This window comes from Ilyonectria robusta, assembly GCF_021365365.1.
Source record: "Ilyonectria robusta strain PMI_751 chromosome Unknown BGZ61scaffold_2, whole genome shotgun sequence".
NCBI lineage: Eukaryota > Fungi > Ascomycota > Sordariomycetes > Hypocreales > Nectriaceae > Ilyonectria > Ilyonectria robusta.
The window spans coordinates 1,353,289-1,368,720 of NW_025764436.1; the positions used below are offsets into that span (position 1 = coordinate 1,353,289).

The 15,432-nt window shown below is 54.1% G+C and overlaps 5 protein-coding genes across 5 annotated transcripts; 4 read left to right on the forward strand and 1 right to left on the reverse strand.

Moving 5' to 3' along the window:
• Positions 1 to 1,577: 1,577 nt before the first annotated feature.
• Positions 1,578 to 4,891, forward strand: BGZ61DRAFT_86276 (phospholipid methyltransferase-domain-containing protein). Its single transcript, XM_046257158.1, has 2 exons — positions 1,578 to 1,919; positions 1,987 to 4,891. Exons 1-2 carry the CDS (start codon positions 1,736 to 1,738, stop codon positions 4,665 to 4,667), a joined length of 2,865 nt encoding a protein of 954 aa, XP_046110605.1. The 5' UTR covers positions 1,578 to 1,735; the 3' UTR covers positions 4,668 to 4,891.
• A 792-nt stretch (positions 4,892 to 5,683) lies between these two features.
• On the forward strand, positions 5,684 to 7,771 carry BGZ61DRAFT_440982 (Lactonase, 7-bladed beta-propeller-domain-containing protein). Its single transcript, XM_046244542.1, has 4 exons — positions 5,684 to 5,977; positions 6,036 to 6,634; positions 6,716 to 7,178; positions 7,239 to 7,771. The coding sequence occupies exons 2-4, from the start codon at positions 6,093 to 6,095 to the stop codon at positions 7,578 to 7,580; spliced, it is 1,347 nt and encodes a 448-aa protein (XP_046110606.1). The 5' UTR covers positions 5,684 to 5,977; positions 6,036 to 6,092; the 3' UTR covers positions 7,581 to 7,771.
• Positions 7,772 to 9,748: 1,977 nt separating this feature from the next.
• On the forward strand, positions 9,749 to 10,558 carry BGZ61DRAFT_472208 (uncharacterized protein; the record flags this gene model as incomplete). Its single annotated transcript, XM_046248307.1, has 1 exon — positions 9,749 to 10,558. The coding sequence occupies one exon, from the start codon at positions 9,749 to 9,751 to the stop codon at positions 10,556 to 10,558; it is 810 nt and encodes a 269-aa protein (XP_046110607.1).
• Positions 10,559 to 10,998: 440 nt separating this feature from the next.
• On the forward strand, positions 10,999 to 13,196 carry BGZ61DRAFT_340140 (uncharacterized protein; the record flags this gene model as incomplete). The annotated part of the gene is made up of 3 exons (XM_046239282.1): positions 10,999 to 11,361; positions 11,420 to 12,882; positions 12,935 to 13,196. The coding sequence occupies 3 exons, from the start codon at positions 10,999 to 11,001 to the stop codon at positions 13,194 to 13,196; spliced, it is 2,088 nt and encodes a 695-aa protein (XP_046110608.1).
• An 890-nt stretch (positions 13,197 to 14,086) lies between these two features.
• On the reverse strand, positions 14,087 to 14,635 carry BGZ61DRAFT_440985 (uncharacterized protein). Its single transcript, XM_046244543.1, has one exon. It carries the CDS (start codon positions 14,598 to 14,600, stop codon positions 14,181 to 14,183), a length of 420 nt encoding a protein of 139 aa, XP_046110609.1. The 5' UTR covers positions 14,601 to 14,635; the 3' UTR covers positions 14,087 to 14,180.
• Between the last annotated feature and the right edge of the window lie 797 nt (positions 14,636 to 15,432).

Sequence of the window (15,432 nt, forward strand, 5' to 3'; positions counted from 1 at the left end):
GTCTGGCCTACCTCCTTGAGGGATAGGGCAGCTATCCCCCGCCCACTCGGCGTCGGTTGCGAGTTGTTGTTCTCTCCTCGTTGGTGCGGGAGATTCGTCACTGCGGAAGCCAGACGAATGAGGCCTCACTCCTGCTGGACCCTGGGCCAACCCAAAGTCCCCCAACAAAGGGAGACTAGGGTAATTACTGGAATATCCCACTTGGAATTAATCACTCGCCCGGGACAAGGGACTACCTAAGCAACCAAGTGACACCCCTAGTGCGGGCTAGAACCAGGGTCGAATGGCGGGATGCGAGCGAGCAGAAGAAGTTGTCTGGCGATGCGAGGGCGCAACGTGAAATAGACTCCTCCTTGATGCGGCTCATTTGGACGATGAGTGGCGTATTTAGCCTATGCGATATTCTGATTGGGGGGAGGACTCTCAGCCATGAACAGCAATAAGATTCATTCAGGACACCCAACTCTCTGTTCGATGCTCCTGGTTCTGGTAAAAGTGCGAGCATGTGATTGTGCCCACCCCACGACGTCCTGAGGGCTGCGGAAGTTAGTGGAATGAATCCAGCCATATAAGAGGCTCCATCGTGAAGACGGGCCCCACTGAGCTCCGAGTGTGGAGTAGCTCTCTGGGTGTCTATCGGAAGAGCGCCTTGAGCTTGGGCCATGACCAGCTGCAGGCCGTTCTGTAACTGTGTAAACCAGCGGGTAGAATCGGCGATTTTTGTTTGCGGATAGAGCGAGACATGGACCGTAGTGGACGTTACATAGAAATAAAGAAGTGGCAGATGAGAGGGAGTTCCTATGACTGCTGGGTGAAGCAACTGGTGATTGTGACATCAATCGGGCACGCGACTCAGTGGAGCGGTGGAATGCGAGCAATTGAAAGCGTCTCGTTCCGGGGCACCGCTGCTTTGGTAGTGGAGGTTGCTAGTGGGCTCGGTGGCCAGCTACGGCAGTGCTCCCCACGGTTTTGGGTAAGGCTGGGCGCCCCTGTGGTGCGGTGCTCCAGTGGGACTTTAGCCAGTGGCCCAAGTGCGGGTCCGTGCTGGAGCTCTGGAGGGGAAGGTGCCTTCCATCCCTTGCCCGCTGGCTGTGACTTGAGTTTGCAGACGGGAGGCACATGGCACATGGCACATGCAAAGTGTTACCTCCCCGCCATTTCCACGACGCTATGGGTTGCGCTGGCTTCATGGATGCTGCCACAAACACAGACACTGCATTTGATCTTCGACTTTTCCATCCCTCCTACACCCTTTCCATCTGTCCCGTTACGCCTGTCAGAAAATACTCCGGGCTAGAGCTTCAACAGCGTAAGCCTCAGCCGCACGTCATTGGAGGCTCATTACACGAGCTGCGATCAACCACGCAACCGGCCACAACGAGCCAATTGATTCGAGGCCCAGCGCGGCTCCCTGGTTAAACCGCCCACTGGGATCAATCCCTGGCTCCTGGTAACGCTGGCTTCTTTTCTTTCAGACTGCAGGCCTGCGGAGCCCTGACGTCGTTTAAGCAGCGCACAAAGCGTCCCAACAATTGCTCGCTACCCGCTGTACGCTCGCTGCCCGTTACTTCCGTCGAGCTCTTCCGCCTTCTCTCGTACCTTGCCTTACTTAACATTAAGCACGTGGATGCCCTCTTTTGGGTCTCCTAATTCGGCACCTCTTTTCCCACCTTTCTTTTCTTCATTGCCTGTCTGACACCTTTTTGTCTGCTGAGCACTGTCACCGTCAACTGTCATGAGCTCCTCCGCCGATCTGCCACCCAGTGGCCCTGGCCTTCGGGTTCGGCAATCTAGGGGCGACTCGTCCAACGAGAAGGATTCCTCTGGCCCAGAACCAGGGCAAAGCGAAGAGTCGCCCGATGCTGATGTCCCGAAGGAGAAAGTCCAGAAGACGTATGGACGCACACCAGACGGCACAGGTTTGTTTGTCCCAGTAACGATGTACCCCAGAGGCCCTTTTGGCTGACTTTCACATGTCAAAACCAGTCTTCATTGTCCCCACTACTCATGACATGGTCTCACAACTTCTCGATCCACGACAGCCCAAGAATTTGTCCGACGCCTTGGTCCTCGCAATTCTGGCTCTCCACATCCTCGCCGCCTACTCGCTTCCGGCTGGTTGGAAGCGCACCGTCTTTGCCCTCGTCTTCCTGTTCTGGCGCGCTTCGTACAACATCGGCATTGGCATTCTTCTGCAGATCCAGTCTCGGCACCATCGCCTCATCACCTGGGCGCAGCGCTGGAAGCTCTTTGAGAACCCGACGACTGGCAAGAACCCGAGACCATGGCTGTACAGCTTCCTCAAAGGCGAGCTCGAAGCCAAGATCCCCGAGGATTACGAATTCGAAAAGGCCCCCATTGAGTACAACACTTGGTTGGTTTTCCGAAGGGTTGTTGACTTGATCTTGATGTGTGATTTCGTGTCCTATTGCCTCTTCGCGATTGTATGTGGACACACTCCCGAGGGAGAGAATCCCCTGCTTGGGATCGCCCGTTGGGCTATCGGCATTGCTCTGATCGGCTTCAATCTCTGGGTGAAGCTCGATGCCCACCGAGTCGTCAAGGACTTCGCCTGGTACTGGGGAGACTTCTTCTACCTTATCGACCAAGACTTGACCTTCGATGGTGTTTTCGAGATGGCTCCTCACCCGATGTATTCCATCGGTTATGCCGGCTACTACGGCATCTCCATGATGGCTGCCAGCTATGAGGTCCTTTTCATCTCAGTTCTCGCCCACCTGGCCCAGTTCGCCTTCCTTGTGATTGTCGAGAACCCTCACATTGAAAAGATCTACAACCCTCCTTCCCCACGAAAGAGGACTGCCTCCGACAGCCAAAGTGATCGTGCTGTGCTTGCTGAAGGATCTTTCGACCAGCAGACCCTCACTCCGTCCCTCAAGGACTCTCCGGCCCCGGTCCATAACCTTGTCGGAATAAGCAACATCGACTTATTCCGAGTCCCGGACTTTACAGTTATTGCATTGCCCCTGTACGTAGCGGCCCTCACCTTCGTGGCTCCCTCGACCCCGCTCTGGCAAGGTGTTTTCGTGATCCATGCATTGCTTTGGCGTGCGTGGTATCATCTCGGTCTCGGCTTCATCCTGGACCAGCAGTCAAAGACTAAGATGTGGACCCGCCACTTCCTCAAGTATGGTGAGAGTGCAGGTGAGGCTTGGCGTCAGTGGAAGGGCTTGTACCACATCACTGTGGTTATGACCAATACCTCCTTAATTGCTGCGTGTTGGAAGATGTATTCTCCTCCGGAAGACTGGGCATATGGACTGGTCATGCTTAAGCACGTTCTCGGTGCTGGCCTGGTGGCTTTGCAGTTATGGACCGCATTCAGCATCTACGAGTCTCTTGGCGAGTTCGGCTGGTTTTGCGGCGACTTCTTCTTTGACCACCAAGCCAAGTTGACGTACAAGTCCATTTACCGGTTTTTGAACAACCCCGAGAGAGTATTCGGTACCGCGGGTGTGTGGGGCGCTGCTCTTATCACCTGGAGTCGATCCATCTTCCTGATGGCCCTCGTGACACAGATTTTGACCGTCGGTTTCATTTCCTACGTTGAGCAGCCACACATGCAAAAGATCTACGGCCGAGGCCTACGTGGTGAGGCTGGTCTCACCAAGTTCATCAAACGCTCGCTGCCCCCTCCCGTCAAGGTATGGCAGGAGAGCATGGACAAGGTTATTGATGAAACGTCCCACTTTGTTGACGACTTCCTTGACATGGCCCGGCCAAAGTTTGCCGCTGGTGTGAAGACAATTGTCCGCGATACTTCGGCGCTATTCAATATGGCTCCTGCGCGACTCACAATCACCCGGATCGCCCCGGATCTGGAAGGACGAGATCCCAAGCAGTACTCTCTGATTGTCCATGGTAAACCGTCACTTGATTTATCTGGAGATGAGAGGGCTACTGGAAAGGAAAGCTTGAATGGCAGGTTCCCAAAGCCTATCAAGACGATGACCTACGAGTACGGTGCGCCTCTCAAGGTTCAGTGGAGGGCCCCTGCCAACCACAGTAAGAAGGACTGGATTGGTTTGTACATGGTCACAGACAACCGTTCTCGGGAAACAACCGAAGTTCCCTCGCTTGGACGCTGGTCGCCAACAAACCCTGGACTATACGACGCGTTGACAGCCGATACAAGCATCTCCATTCTTGAGCGCCCTGTGCCCGAATCCGAATCATCGGGTGCCGATCTGGTCGAAGGCGAAGTCGTCTTTGAGGGAGACAAACTTTGGTGGACTCAAGGCATGTTTGAATTCCGATACCATCACGATGGTAATCACACGACCATGGCGATTTCGGAACCATTTGCGATTCAAATCGCAAAGTTTGATGAAGAGGACGTGGATGTTGATTCAAAAGGATTGTATGAGCAAGCTGTCGAGGCGGCTCTTCTCCCTATTGTTCAGAACTGCCTCGATCGCGATCCTGATATTGCGCCCAACAAACCAGAGGAGCCTTTCGGGGGTCACGTTGAGCGGCACAGTAAGTACGCCAAGAGGATTGTCTACGCTATCCGTGAGATGTTCGGTATTGAATTCGCACCCCCCGTTGTGGCGGCGGATGGAAACGTGAGGAAATTGGCTTGGAGAGTCTGCAACGCAAAGGAGGTCTTGGTAAGTCGCCTGTTTGTTGGCTCATCCCATCTCTGAGCTAACAAACGCACTCTATAGGCCCCTTACAGCATGTCTCGATCAAGAGGAACTACTACACCAGCGATCCAGGATTTCACTGCAGAGAAAGTGTAATTACTGTCCCCTGGCATGTAGTCGATTTCAAAATTGGGTTTGGAGTTATACTTGAATATTGATATAGTATGCAAGGTTCATTAAAATTTTCTCCACGAATTCTAGCCGCTAGAGGTCAATCGCGGCGATTAGCTGGCTAGGACTCAGGACATGCTGGAAAAGCGTTGATACCCCAGACTAGAGGATGGGCAGAGGTGGAGAGGCAGCAGGTGGCTCTGAGACTTGAGCTTTGTTCCTGGAGAGATCAGTGCTCGATTCCTGATTCTGTTGCTCGGTTCTAGACCGTCGGGTGTTTCGGCTACGTTTCGCCTCTCGCTGACAGGATAAAATCATGGAATGTAACAAAGTATAATGTGCGTCGATCTATTGTTGCTTTTTAAATTGCGCTACGCACCGATGATGACTTACACATGTAATCCTATCAAATTCTGTAGCATACCCGCCCTCGCTGATTTGTCGACGGTTAAGCAAGCTGAGGGCGAAGGTTTTGGCCATAATCCTTCGGTTGTCGTCTATCTAATATTAGCTCATCCATCGACGACGCCGCCATCGTTTAGCTGAAGGATGGCGTGGGGCCGAACCTGGAGCAGGTACAGGTACATCGTCGTATGGCACGAGTTTAAAAGCCATTTGTGTTTCAATGAGGATTGCGCTCGTGCAATTCGGGGCTATGATATAAGTCTCCTTGCATGGATCTCCACGAGTAAAAAAAGTTCTCGGCGTGCAGCAGCAAAAGCGCATCCTCTATCCGAGCCAGAAACCGTGTCTGCATGGCGTCTCTGTCCATCTACATGCGACCTGATATTGCAGGGTTGCATGGCGATGTTGCCGTAAGCAGCCTCATGCGGGTAGAAATAGAGCGACCAGGGCCGGGCCAAGACACCCCGCGACCTAAGCGCTTGGCCATTGTTGTTGGTGCTGATCCAGTCCTCGAAGGATGACACCACGAGTTGGTTAACTGAATCCTGAGACCCGCCCAACATCTGCTCCCACGAGAAGGATTTCATGCCGATTCACTTCTTTCCCTTTTATCTTCCCATCCTTTTCTTCCACCCTTTCGTTCCATCCTCTCCTTCATCCCTTCACTTCTCCTCCTGCTGCCAGCTCTCTGGACTTTCAACTAACCGCCGCCCCTGGGTGCTGCTCTCCGCTTCTCCACATTTATTAGCTTCCATCGACCGGGAAAAACCCCTTCGTTTCGTCGCCCGTTACGCGTATGCGGGACCCGTCTTTCAATTACCTATTCGGGAAATGTCGTCGTAACATCGACAGGTAACTCTCGACATTCGAGAACCTCGTCTTCCTACAACTTCCAGCTCGTTCAACACAATGGGATCTCTTCCTCGGCCGGCCATTGCACACGGGGCGTCATATCGGGCTAACAATTCCCGGGTGCTCCTCCCCGTGCTGCTCCTCTCTTTGCCCGTTCTCGCTCTTCTCGTCCACTGCGCCTACCACAGGTACGACCACGGCCACTCCGCCGACCTCAGCCACGGCCTGGAGCCAGCGGCACCCTTTACTTTCGCCGATGGCCTCGCATCGGCTGCCTTCCTTTATGTTGCCTCGTACGGCGGGACCGTTACGACATTTAAACTGACCGAGAGCGGTGTCGCCAAGTCCGTGGACCTTGAACCCGTTGCCTCCACAGATGGATGCGCCGGAAGCCCCTCATGGCTCACGCTTGACCACGCCAATTCTATTTTGTACTGTACCGATGAGGGTTTGACTACTGGGAGTGAAGGGTCTCTATCTTCATTTTCGGTCATCGAAGATGGAAGCTTGGTCCGACTAGACAGGGTGCGGACTGTCTTTGGACCCGTAAGTGCGGCCGTGTACGGCAAAGACAGGAATGGACTCGCCCTCGCCCATTAGTATGCTTCCATCTTCCACTGTGCCTCCAGATATCTCATCTGAGGCTGTTATACTCACTTGCTAACGCAATCTCTTTCCAGCGGCGGCTCAGCTCTGTCCACCTGGGACGTTGACGACCCATCTGCCATCAGATCAGTTCAGACTCGGCTGTTCAAGATGGCCCAACCTGGACCGGACCCGTCCCGTCAAGAGGCACCACATCCCCACGCTGCTGTCGTAGATCCCACGGGCCAGTTTATTCTCGTGCCGGACCTGGGCGCCGACCTCATCCGCGTATACGCCATCCGTGACGGTGATCTTGACCTCACGGAACGCGGCCCGCTCTTCGTGGCCCCCGGCAGTGGGCCCAGGCATTTGGCCTTCGCGGATCGGGGGGAGAAAACTTTTATGTACCTGGTGACGGAGCTTGGTAACACCGTCGTCGGGTACGAAGTGACATACGATGATGAGTCCATCGCCTTTGAAGAGGTCTGGACAAGTGGGATACATGGAAAAGGGAATCGTATGCCGACCGGCGGCGCCGCGTCTGAGATCATCATCTCGGTAAGAAACCTCTTTCGTGCTTGACGGGTGAGGAAGAAGTCTGCTAACATGAGCGTAAAGCCTGACTCCAACTTTCTCATTCTCTCATCACGCAATGAGAGCACGCTTGAGATTCCCAACTTCGACCCCGACAACAGCACTGCTGTTGCATCTGACCCGCTCATCAACTTCGCCATCGACCCTCAAACGGGCCACCTCGACCTAGTCCAAGAAGCACCGTGCGGAGGACTATTCCCGCGCCAGTTCTCCATTAACAAGGCCGGGACACTGGTTGCAGTGGGGCTTCAGAGTGATGGCCGGGTGGTCATAATAGAGAGGGATGCTGAAACGGGAGAGTTGGGAAACTTTGTGGCGCATGCTAGTATTGAAGGAGAGGTAACGGCAGTTATTTTCAATGAGTAAATGAATGGGTTTGCGAAGTTGCATTCTTTGTACAAATAGGGAGACGATATACGGACCAGTTCCATGAAACTGGTTACCGTAAGTCATCATGAAAAATCTAGAGTGATGACCAAGGTCTATGAAGACTCTGCACATGCCCACACTCCCTCCTTAAGAACACCCAAATGAGAGAAATTGGGCAGATCTCATTTCCAACAACGTGCATGAGCTCGTACGAGAATTTAAGTTATAGCAGAGGAAATCACATAATCCATTAGACGCGACAAGCGTAGCTACGTCTTCTGGTACCCAAGTTCGGAAGATCGGGTCTCTGATCCGACAGGGCTGGAAGCCTTTCGATGCGGGTGCCACGTTCTAGTTCTATATATGCCGTCGCTATTGCTTGAAGCTCAACATAGGGCCGGGTACACTTCTATTACTCAATATAGGCAAAATCCTTCTACCATAGTTTCTGTGATGCATGGGGCGTGTCTCACATAACGTCAGTACCTGCGTATCATGTCAGGGTCGCCATGGTCGACTCTCAGCTGCGCGATGTATCTGGATCTGTCGACGAAGTCCAAGTGCATACTATAATCGAAGGTAAACAAATATATCCCATTTGATCAAGAAGGATGGCCTTGTGAGAAGGGTCACAGGGACCGTCACAATGGAAAGAGCATGGAAGCTGACATCATGGCAAGCCACGCCCCCAATGTGAGAATGTTACCCTCCATCTACCAGCCAGACGCAGGTCGGTCCGATCATAGCTGCGCCCCTATTATTCACTAGATCCTGAAGGACGCCTCATCATGGCGTCTTATTTCAAATTTTTTTTTTAAAAAAGATTTAAAAATCCAGGCTTATGATATGATCTCAGCACTACGCTATGGATTCGCCAGCGGAGGCGTCGTCTCAGGCCGCAGATTACCGCACTGGCCCAGTTACGTCGGTACCAGGCTTGCAGGGTAAAGTTAATGAGCCGGGGACGGTGTGGCACACCCTAGGTTCCCCGCAGCCCGACAAGCCTCTTCCACTGGACCCGGCGCCTCAAGATGTGCTAGACTGTCTCCTCAGGCGTCGCGCACCAGCAGATTGGCTGCATTCTCCGGCGTGGATTGGACAGAGCTGCTACGCTCCGGCAGCGTGGTTCTCCTATTCGGGCCGTTGACATGCTACTTCTACGGTGGCGGGTACGCACGAGGTACAGTCTGGTGAGTGCCGGATACTTATGTGAGAGCGAGGCTCCGTCAGCGAGTTCAGAAGGTGTCGATAGGTGATGTGAGCTGATGTTGAATTCTGGCAGCACCCAGCTCCTAATGGACACAACACCCAGTGTGCAGAGGCAGCGAATATAGCTTGTCATCGCAACTCGCAAGGACGCCGGTTGCCCTCACCATGAGGCATTGAAGTGCCCACTGAAAGCGCGAGCAGTATCACGATACCGACACCTGGGACGATAGACGGACCCCATGACTAGAGTGTGCCAGTTCCCGGATGGGATCCGCATCCTCCACCAGCGATCCCATGGTCCCTGGCCTAAGGAAGAGGCTCCTTTGGTGGGACTTGGTAGCCATGTGCCAGGTAGGCAGGTCTCGTGTTGGGGAGAGAGGGAAAAGTAGCGAGGGTTTAACTCAAGGTGACATGTGGCCCGTGGGTTCGATCAATTAAAATGGACTTGGTAGAGTGAGCTTTACAGGGACCGGCAAAAGGACAAACCTGGATTTGTATGGGGATCGGTTGGTTTACAGTAGAATCTCAGAATAGAAGTGTCATGTTTTCCCTTCTCTCCAATATTTAAATAGATAGCAAGGCGGTAGGACCGTATGCAGAGTACGTTGAATGTTATAGAGGTGTTGAGGGTGAAAATTAGATTACCTAGAGAGAAATATTTCTCCGCACTGTATCGCGGGGACGCACTAAGGCTGACAGCAGGGGGATTTGGCGCCTGGCGGGTAAATTCAGAGCGGGGCGCGCCTATAAGAATACAGTACTAATTTGACACGACATACGGTAACTCTCTGTGCTTCCTCCACAGCCGAACAGAGCCATCCTTGACCCAACCTTGATCCATCCTTGAACCTCATGACAAACGCTTTTCCGATGCAAGTCCATTGCATCCTAGACGACTCCCACCCGCAAACCGGGACGCCAAATCTCATACTAGAGCAACCTGGATGCCTGCAACGATGAGCCTCGTCGAAGATCGGACGGAAAGACCTTCATCCACAAATGGCGTGCTTGCAATTGTGAGGGGGGGTCGGCCGGTCCATGCTATGCGGCCACCCTCCTCCACCGTATTGGCGTCACCCCGCCGCCCCATGCTCGGCCGAGTGTGCTTGGGGGAAGCTGAGGATGGATGCTCCGTACAGTTGACAAAGTACTTGCCTGACCTTTTCCGCGCAATGGGTGTCGCCAGGCAGGCTGTCAGGCTGTCGGACTGCCAGCATGCGCGCCACGGCTACATGGTGCCTCGAGCGTGCAGCGGCTTCCGGGGGAACGGGCTCGCAACCCAAGATGCCTCAACGCTACCTCAGCACGCTACCTCGTACATCAGACTGCGTCTCAGTAACGGCTCGATCCTCCAAGACACGCGGCCGTGCTCAACATCTCGATCCCTCTGTGGCGGACTCGACACCACCACCACCAGAAACCGCTGTCGACAAGGAGAGTCGGCCCTCGGTTGTCATGCCATGTCTCTCCCCTTCCTTGGGTCTGGCCTGGGGCTTGGCACCTTGAGCTCGTCTAATCCGGGTGCATCACAACTAGGTCCAATTTGGATGCCCCGCCGCCGACTCTGGGTGGCCAAGGGCCGGCCCATTTCTCCAGAAGTTCCCATCATCCCCAAGCACATCCGCCGTCCGCCCCCGTCTCCACCTCCCACTCCCCACCTCCACCGCCGGGCCAGCCTAGGGTCTGGGGTTCGCTCCCGACAAGTCGACTCAGAGCCCTCCAGGAGCCCTCCAGAGACCCTTGTCCCTGTTGTCCCCCATACATAACCATAGCTCATCCATTCTGCTCGTGAGAAGTGAACCTTTCCCCAACTTCTGGTCTTTGGTGACGAACTGTTGAAGTGCTCCATCTTCCTGTCAAACTCCAGCATCTCTCACTCGTCCACAGTCGGCTCTCATCTCTCATCTAGCCAAGACAACCTCAGTCGCCTCCCATCATTACGTCCGATTTGTCGTCTCACCCCCCAAGCTTCAATCCCACTGGTTGATTCTCGTCACCTGAAGCTTCTCCCCCGCCACCTCGTACCCGACATGTCGCCTCGCTGACATTCCTTTCTTCGGGACTGCCTACACATTTAAGTTCGGCTTCTAGCGAAGCCATCTACATATTACCGCCTTACGCCACAGCGCTGTCTGTCAGATCAGACTGCGACTCATCGTCTGTACTCATCTCCTGCAATATCTGGCTTCGACCACAACCTCACGCCATGTCCCCATCCTCAACGGGTGAATCTCCTCACTCAGCCTCGGGCGCTTCCACCAGGCAGTATCCGCTTCCCACTCGTGACAGCTTTAGCATCGACATATCATCTGCGTCGCTAGCAGGGATGTCAAACGACGTCGGCATCAAGTCTCCCCTCAATCTTAGGACCCATCGAACGTCCAGCTTCAGCAGAGAGGGCATGCTCAGCGCTGCTCCAAAATCCCGGCATCTCTCACAGTCCTCTGACAACAGGCCCGACAACATGGCCAATGGGCAAAGGGTCTCGAGCGACGAGGGCTCAAACCCACTGAAGAGGAGGAATACTGACGCGGGGGTTGATTACCCACGTCGCAGAGCCACCATCGCTGTATGTTGCGGAAGTTTGGATAGCTTTCAGTATCGCGACCGGCTAATCATTATTATAGTGCGAGGTTTGCCGATCGAGAAAGTCCCGGTGCGATGGAACGAAGCCAAAATGCAAGCTGTGCACTGAACTGGGCGCTGAGTGCATCTATCGAGAACCAGGTATCAAGTTGGATGCCGGCGACAAGCTAATTCTTGAGCGCCTTAGCCACATCGAAAGTTTGTTGCAGATGAGCATGGTTAATGCTCAAGGAAACGGCCTCAACTTGACTCAAGATTCCCCATCGATGAGCAATGGCACCGGGCTCAGCGGCGAAAATGTACTCCTCGGTACTAATGCCAGCGGTTTTGTTCCCATACCAAACGGTGGATTCGGGACGTGGTCTGCCCAGCCTACCGGTACCAACATCTCCACGATGCCCAAGGTCCACACGAACGCCGCAATGCACCTGTTGCAGTGGCCGCTCATCAGAGACCTCGTTTCGCGACCATATGATCCTCAAATCCTCCTGCAGCTTGAGATGGCCCGAGAACCCCTTCATTCGTTGACGAAAACGCCTTGCGTGGACTTGTCCAACACCCAGGCCTATATTGAGGCGTATTTCGAAAGGGTCAATGTTTGGTACGCTTGCGTCAATCCGTATACATGGCGTAGTCAATACCGGACAGCTCTTTCAAACGGCTTTCGAGAAGGTCCTGAGAGCTGCATTGTGCTGCTTGTTCTGGCTCTCGGTCAAGCCAGTTTGCATGGCAGCATCTCACGAATCGTTCCTCAGGATGACCCACCAGGTCTACAGTACTTCACGGCTGCATGGTCACTCCTCCCAGGAATGATGACAGCAAACAGCGTTGTGGCGGCGCAGTGCCATCTTCTCGCTGCTGCATATCATTTTTATCTGGTCCGGCCAATGGAGGCGTGGAACCTTCTCTGTACCACAAGCACCAAGCTCCAACTCCTCCTTATGACTCCAAGCCGAATTCCCAGCCATCAAAGAGAACTGGTGGAGCGTATTTACTGGAATGCCTTACTTTTCGAAAGCGACCTACTCGCGGAATTAGATCTGCCACACTCGGGGGTGGTCCAGTTCGAGGAGAATGTTGGCCTGCCTGGAGGATTCGAAGGAGAGGAGGCGGAACAGGTTGGCCGAGATGAGCTCTGGTATTTTCTTGCTGAGATTGCGCTACGTCGGCTCCTGAACAGGGTCAGCCAGCTCATATATTCCAAGGACTCCATGGCTTCCACCACCAGCTTGGAGCCTGTGGTTGCGGAGCTTGACTATCAACTTACCCAGTGGTACGAAAGTCTGCCCTTGCCACTCCAGTTCCCTTTCACGCGAACTGTTATTCAGGACCCGATACAAACAGTCCTTCGACTACGATTCTTCGCCTGCCGTACCATTATATATCGGCCCTACATCTTGGCAGTATTGGACAATGAGCAGGCGGTACTGGATCCTGCGGTACGAGATTGCTGCCACAAATGCCTCGAGGCATCCATACGACAGTTGGAACACATTGTTGAGCAGTAAGCCCTCTTTCGAAGAAATCTTTGGTTCTTGACGCTAATTGTTCTCTAGCCATGCAGGTCATATGCCATATATTTGGCAAGGTGCTCTCTCTGTGGTCTCTCAGACCTTGCTCATCATGGGCGCGACCATGTCGCCATCTTTACTCGCCATCTTGCTCACACTGGTGCCTCACCGCGAGGCGCTAGACCAAATCATCAACGAAGTTGTGCTGGAAATCGAACGATATGCCGTATTGGCACCAAGTTTGAACCTTGCGGCTGAGATCATCAAGGAAGCAGAAGTACGGAGGCGAACATTTCTCGGAACCTGATGTCCGAATCCAGGAAAAAATCGTGCAGAAAACGATAATACCGACTTCTATGTGCATGGACTCCACCTGAGCCTTCGTCAATGGTGACATCTCAACAACCCCAACCACACATCAGAGTACACCTATTGGCACAGCCACCAACCCAAAACTATGGAATGCCATGGTACAAGATGAGTTGGCAGAAACTATTGAACGGTGTATGCTGGGTTGATCTCACTCTGCCCAGGGTGAACCCGAGTGTTCCCCGCGAAAGCGCCCCAAAGCTGGAGAATTTGTACCAGGGGGTTCATCCGGGGTATGAATATTCTAGGCTTACACCACCACTTTAAGGAAGCGCTCAGAATGGGTTTCGTTGATTGGCTGGGTAAGTAGGACGTCACGGCAGTCGGACCGATCAGCCGACATGCTACCACACAACGGCAACAAGCCTTGAACTTTTCCGGTTCACCGGTGGATCTTCAGGGGACGACGGATGTTTACTAATTTGGTAACTCATTTCCCAGATGAGGGCACAAACCGGAGCTCTTCAAGTTGGAGCCGACTGAGGCTGCCCCTCATCGCTCAGGAGTTTTTGTGGACACACAGCAATACCCAAAGCTTTATGCGACTCGCATTCTAGGACGGTACGGGGTTGTCGTGACTTCAATCTCTGTAATTTTAACAGGTGCTTTTATCTTGGGAGGAAGGGCAAAGTTAGATATTGAATGTCTTCCTAGTGTACGAGTACAAAGGTGCAAAGACATGGGCACTCTACATTGAATAGCCAATGAGAATCATGCAAGGCATTTCCTTCCTTGGACGGTGATACGCAGGGGATATAAATTAATTCAGGAGTTCGGCCAAAGCAGCCCAGTTGAAATTGGCAGAAGATGGCTTGTGTTGTGAGATGGTTTCATGACACGGCATGGTTGTACGAGGACGATAGTTGCCTATTCTGACAGGGCATCACGAAACCTCTAAGGGGTACCTCTAGATGTGCTACCATTAGTCGTGACGCATGTCATCGTACGTGCAGATATCGGGGCGGCTGGGGGCGACTGGGGGCGACGAAAAGAGGCGGAAACACTCGGATGGTTTCGGCGTCAACGCAGGGTCAACGCAGGCCGAAACATTCAAAGCCAGACAGCGGAGGCCGGATCTGTCAGGGCGCGGCAGTTGACTGCAGATGCCGGACCGGGCCGAGGGGAGGGAGGGGCTGGTCCACCAGGGATGGACCCGGAGGGAGCCGGAGAGCCCCGGATCGGCCGATGTTTGTTCCCCACTCCGGCGAGCGCTGAGAAGTTGAGGCAACGGAAGTACCAGATGATGACGCCGAACACTCACTCTGTCGGGGAGACGGAGGCTACTTACCTCGAGGGGCCTGGCAACCTGGGCTGGAGGTCTCACATTCCTTTGTCCAGTCATGTGTTCCCAGCAGGCGAGCACAGACGAAGACGCCCGATGACGGCCAGGCACGCACGCCTCGCTCAGGAAGGGATAGGTCCGTGGGCCAGAGAGCATTTAAGGGCAGCGCGGGCAGGCTGTGTGCGCCAAGGCCAAGGGGCCGTACCGTCCGTACCGTACCGTACCGTACCGCCGCATGCGTTGGTAGGTAGGTACCGCACCGCCCCGGATCTTTGCGCGTTTGCACAAGCACGAGCACAACCACAAGCGCAACCACAACGGTCACACAATCACACACAGGCACACGGGCATGTCGGAGCGCACACGCAGTCACAACGTGGAACAGGCGCCCTCAACACCAGACACTGGCCCCCAGCAGGCGCAGGCGCCAGCCCCAACGTTCAGCTGACTGACTCACTGTCCGCTGGTCCACTGGTTGACGGCTCAACCCACCCTGCCCTGTGGTCTGCGGCCCTGCCCTGGCTCTGGGCCCTGTGGCCTGTGGCCTGCAGGCTGTGGGCAATCAATCCCTCAATCCCTCCACCATCTAACGCCCAACATCCATCCACTCGCTATTACTCGTCACTACTGAACCAAGCACCATCCAACCTCCACTATCTTGCAAAGTACCATCCATTCCACCTCCACTACCATTCAATGTGCCACCCTCCTCATATCCACTCATTCCTCCGTCATCCATCCATGATCCAGCCATGATCCATCCATGGTCCATCCCTCCAATCCCTCCATGATCCATCCCTCCAATCCATCCCACCCGTCATCGGGCTCCCAGTCACCACCCATCTGCGACCCTCCCAATCCCCCCTCCGCCACGTGACGGCACACCGACAAA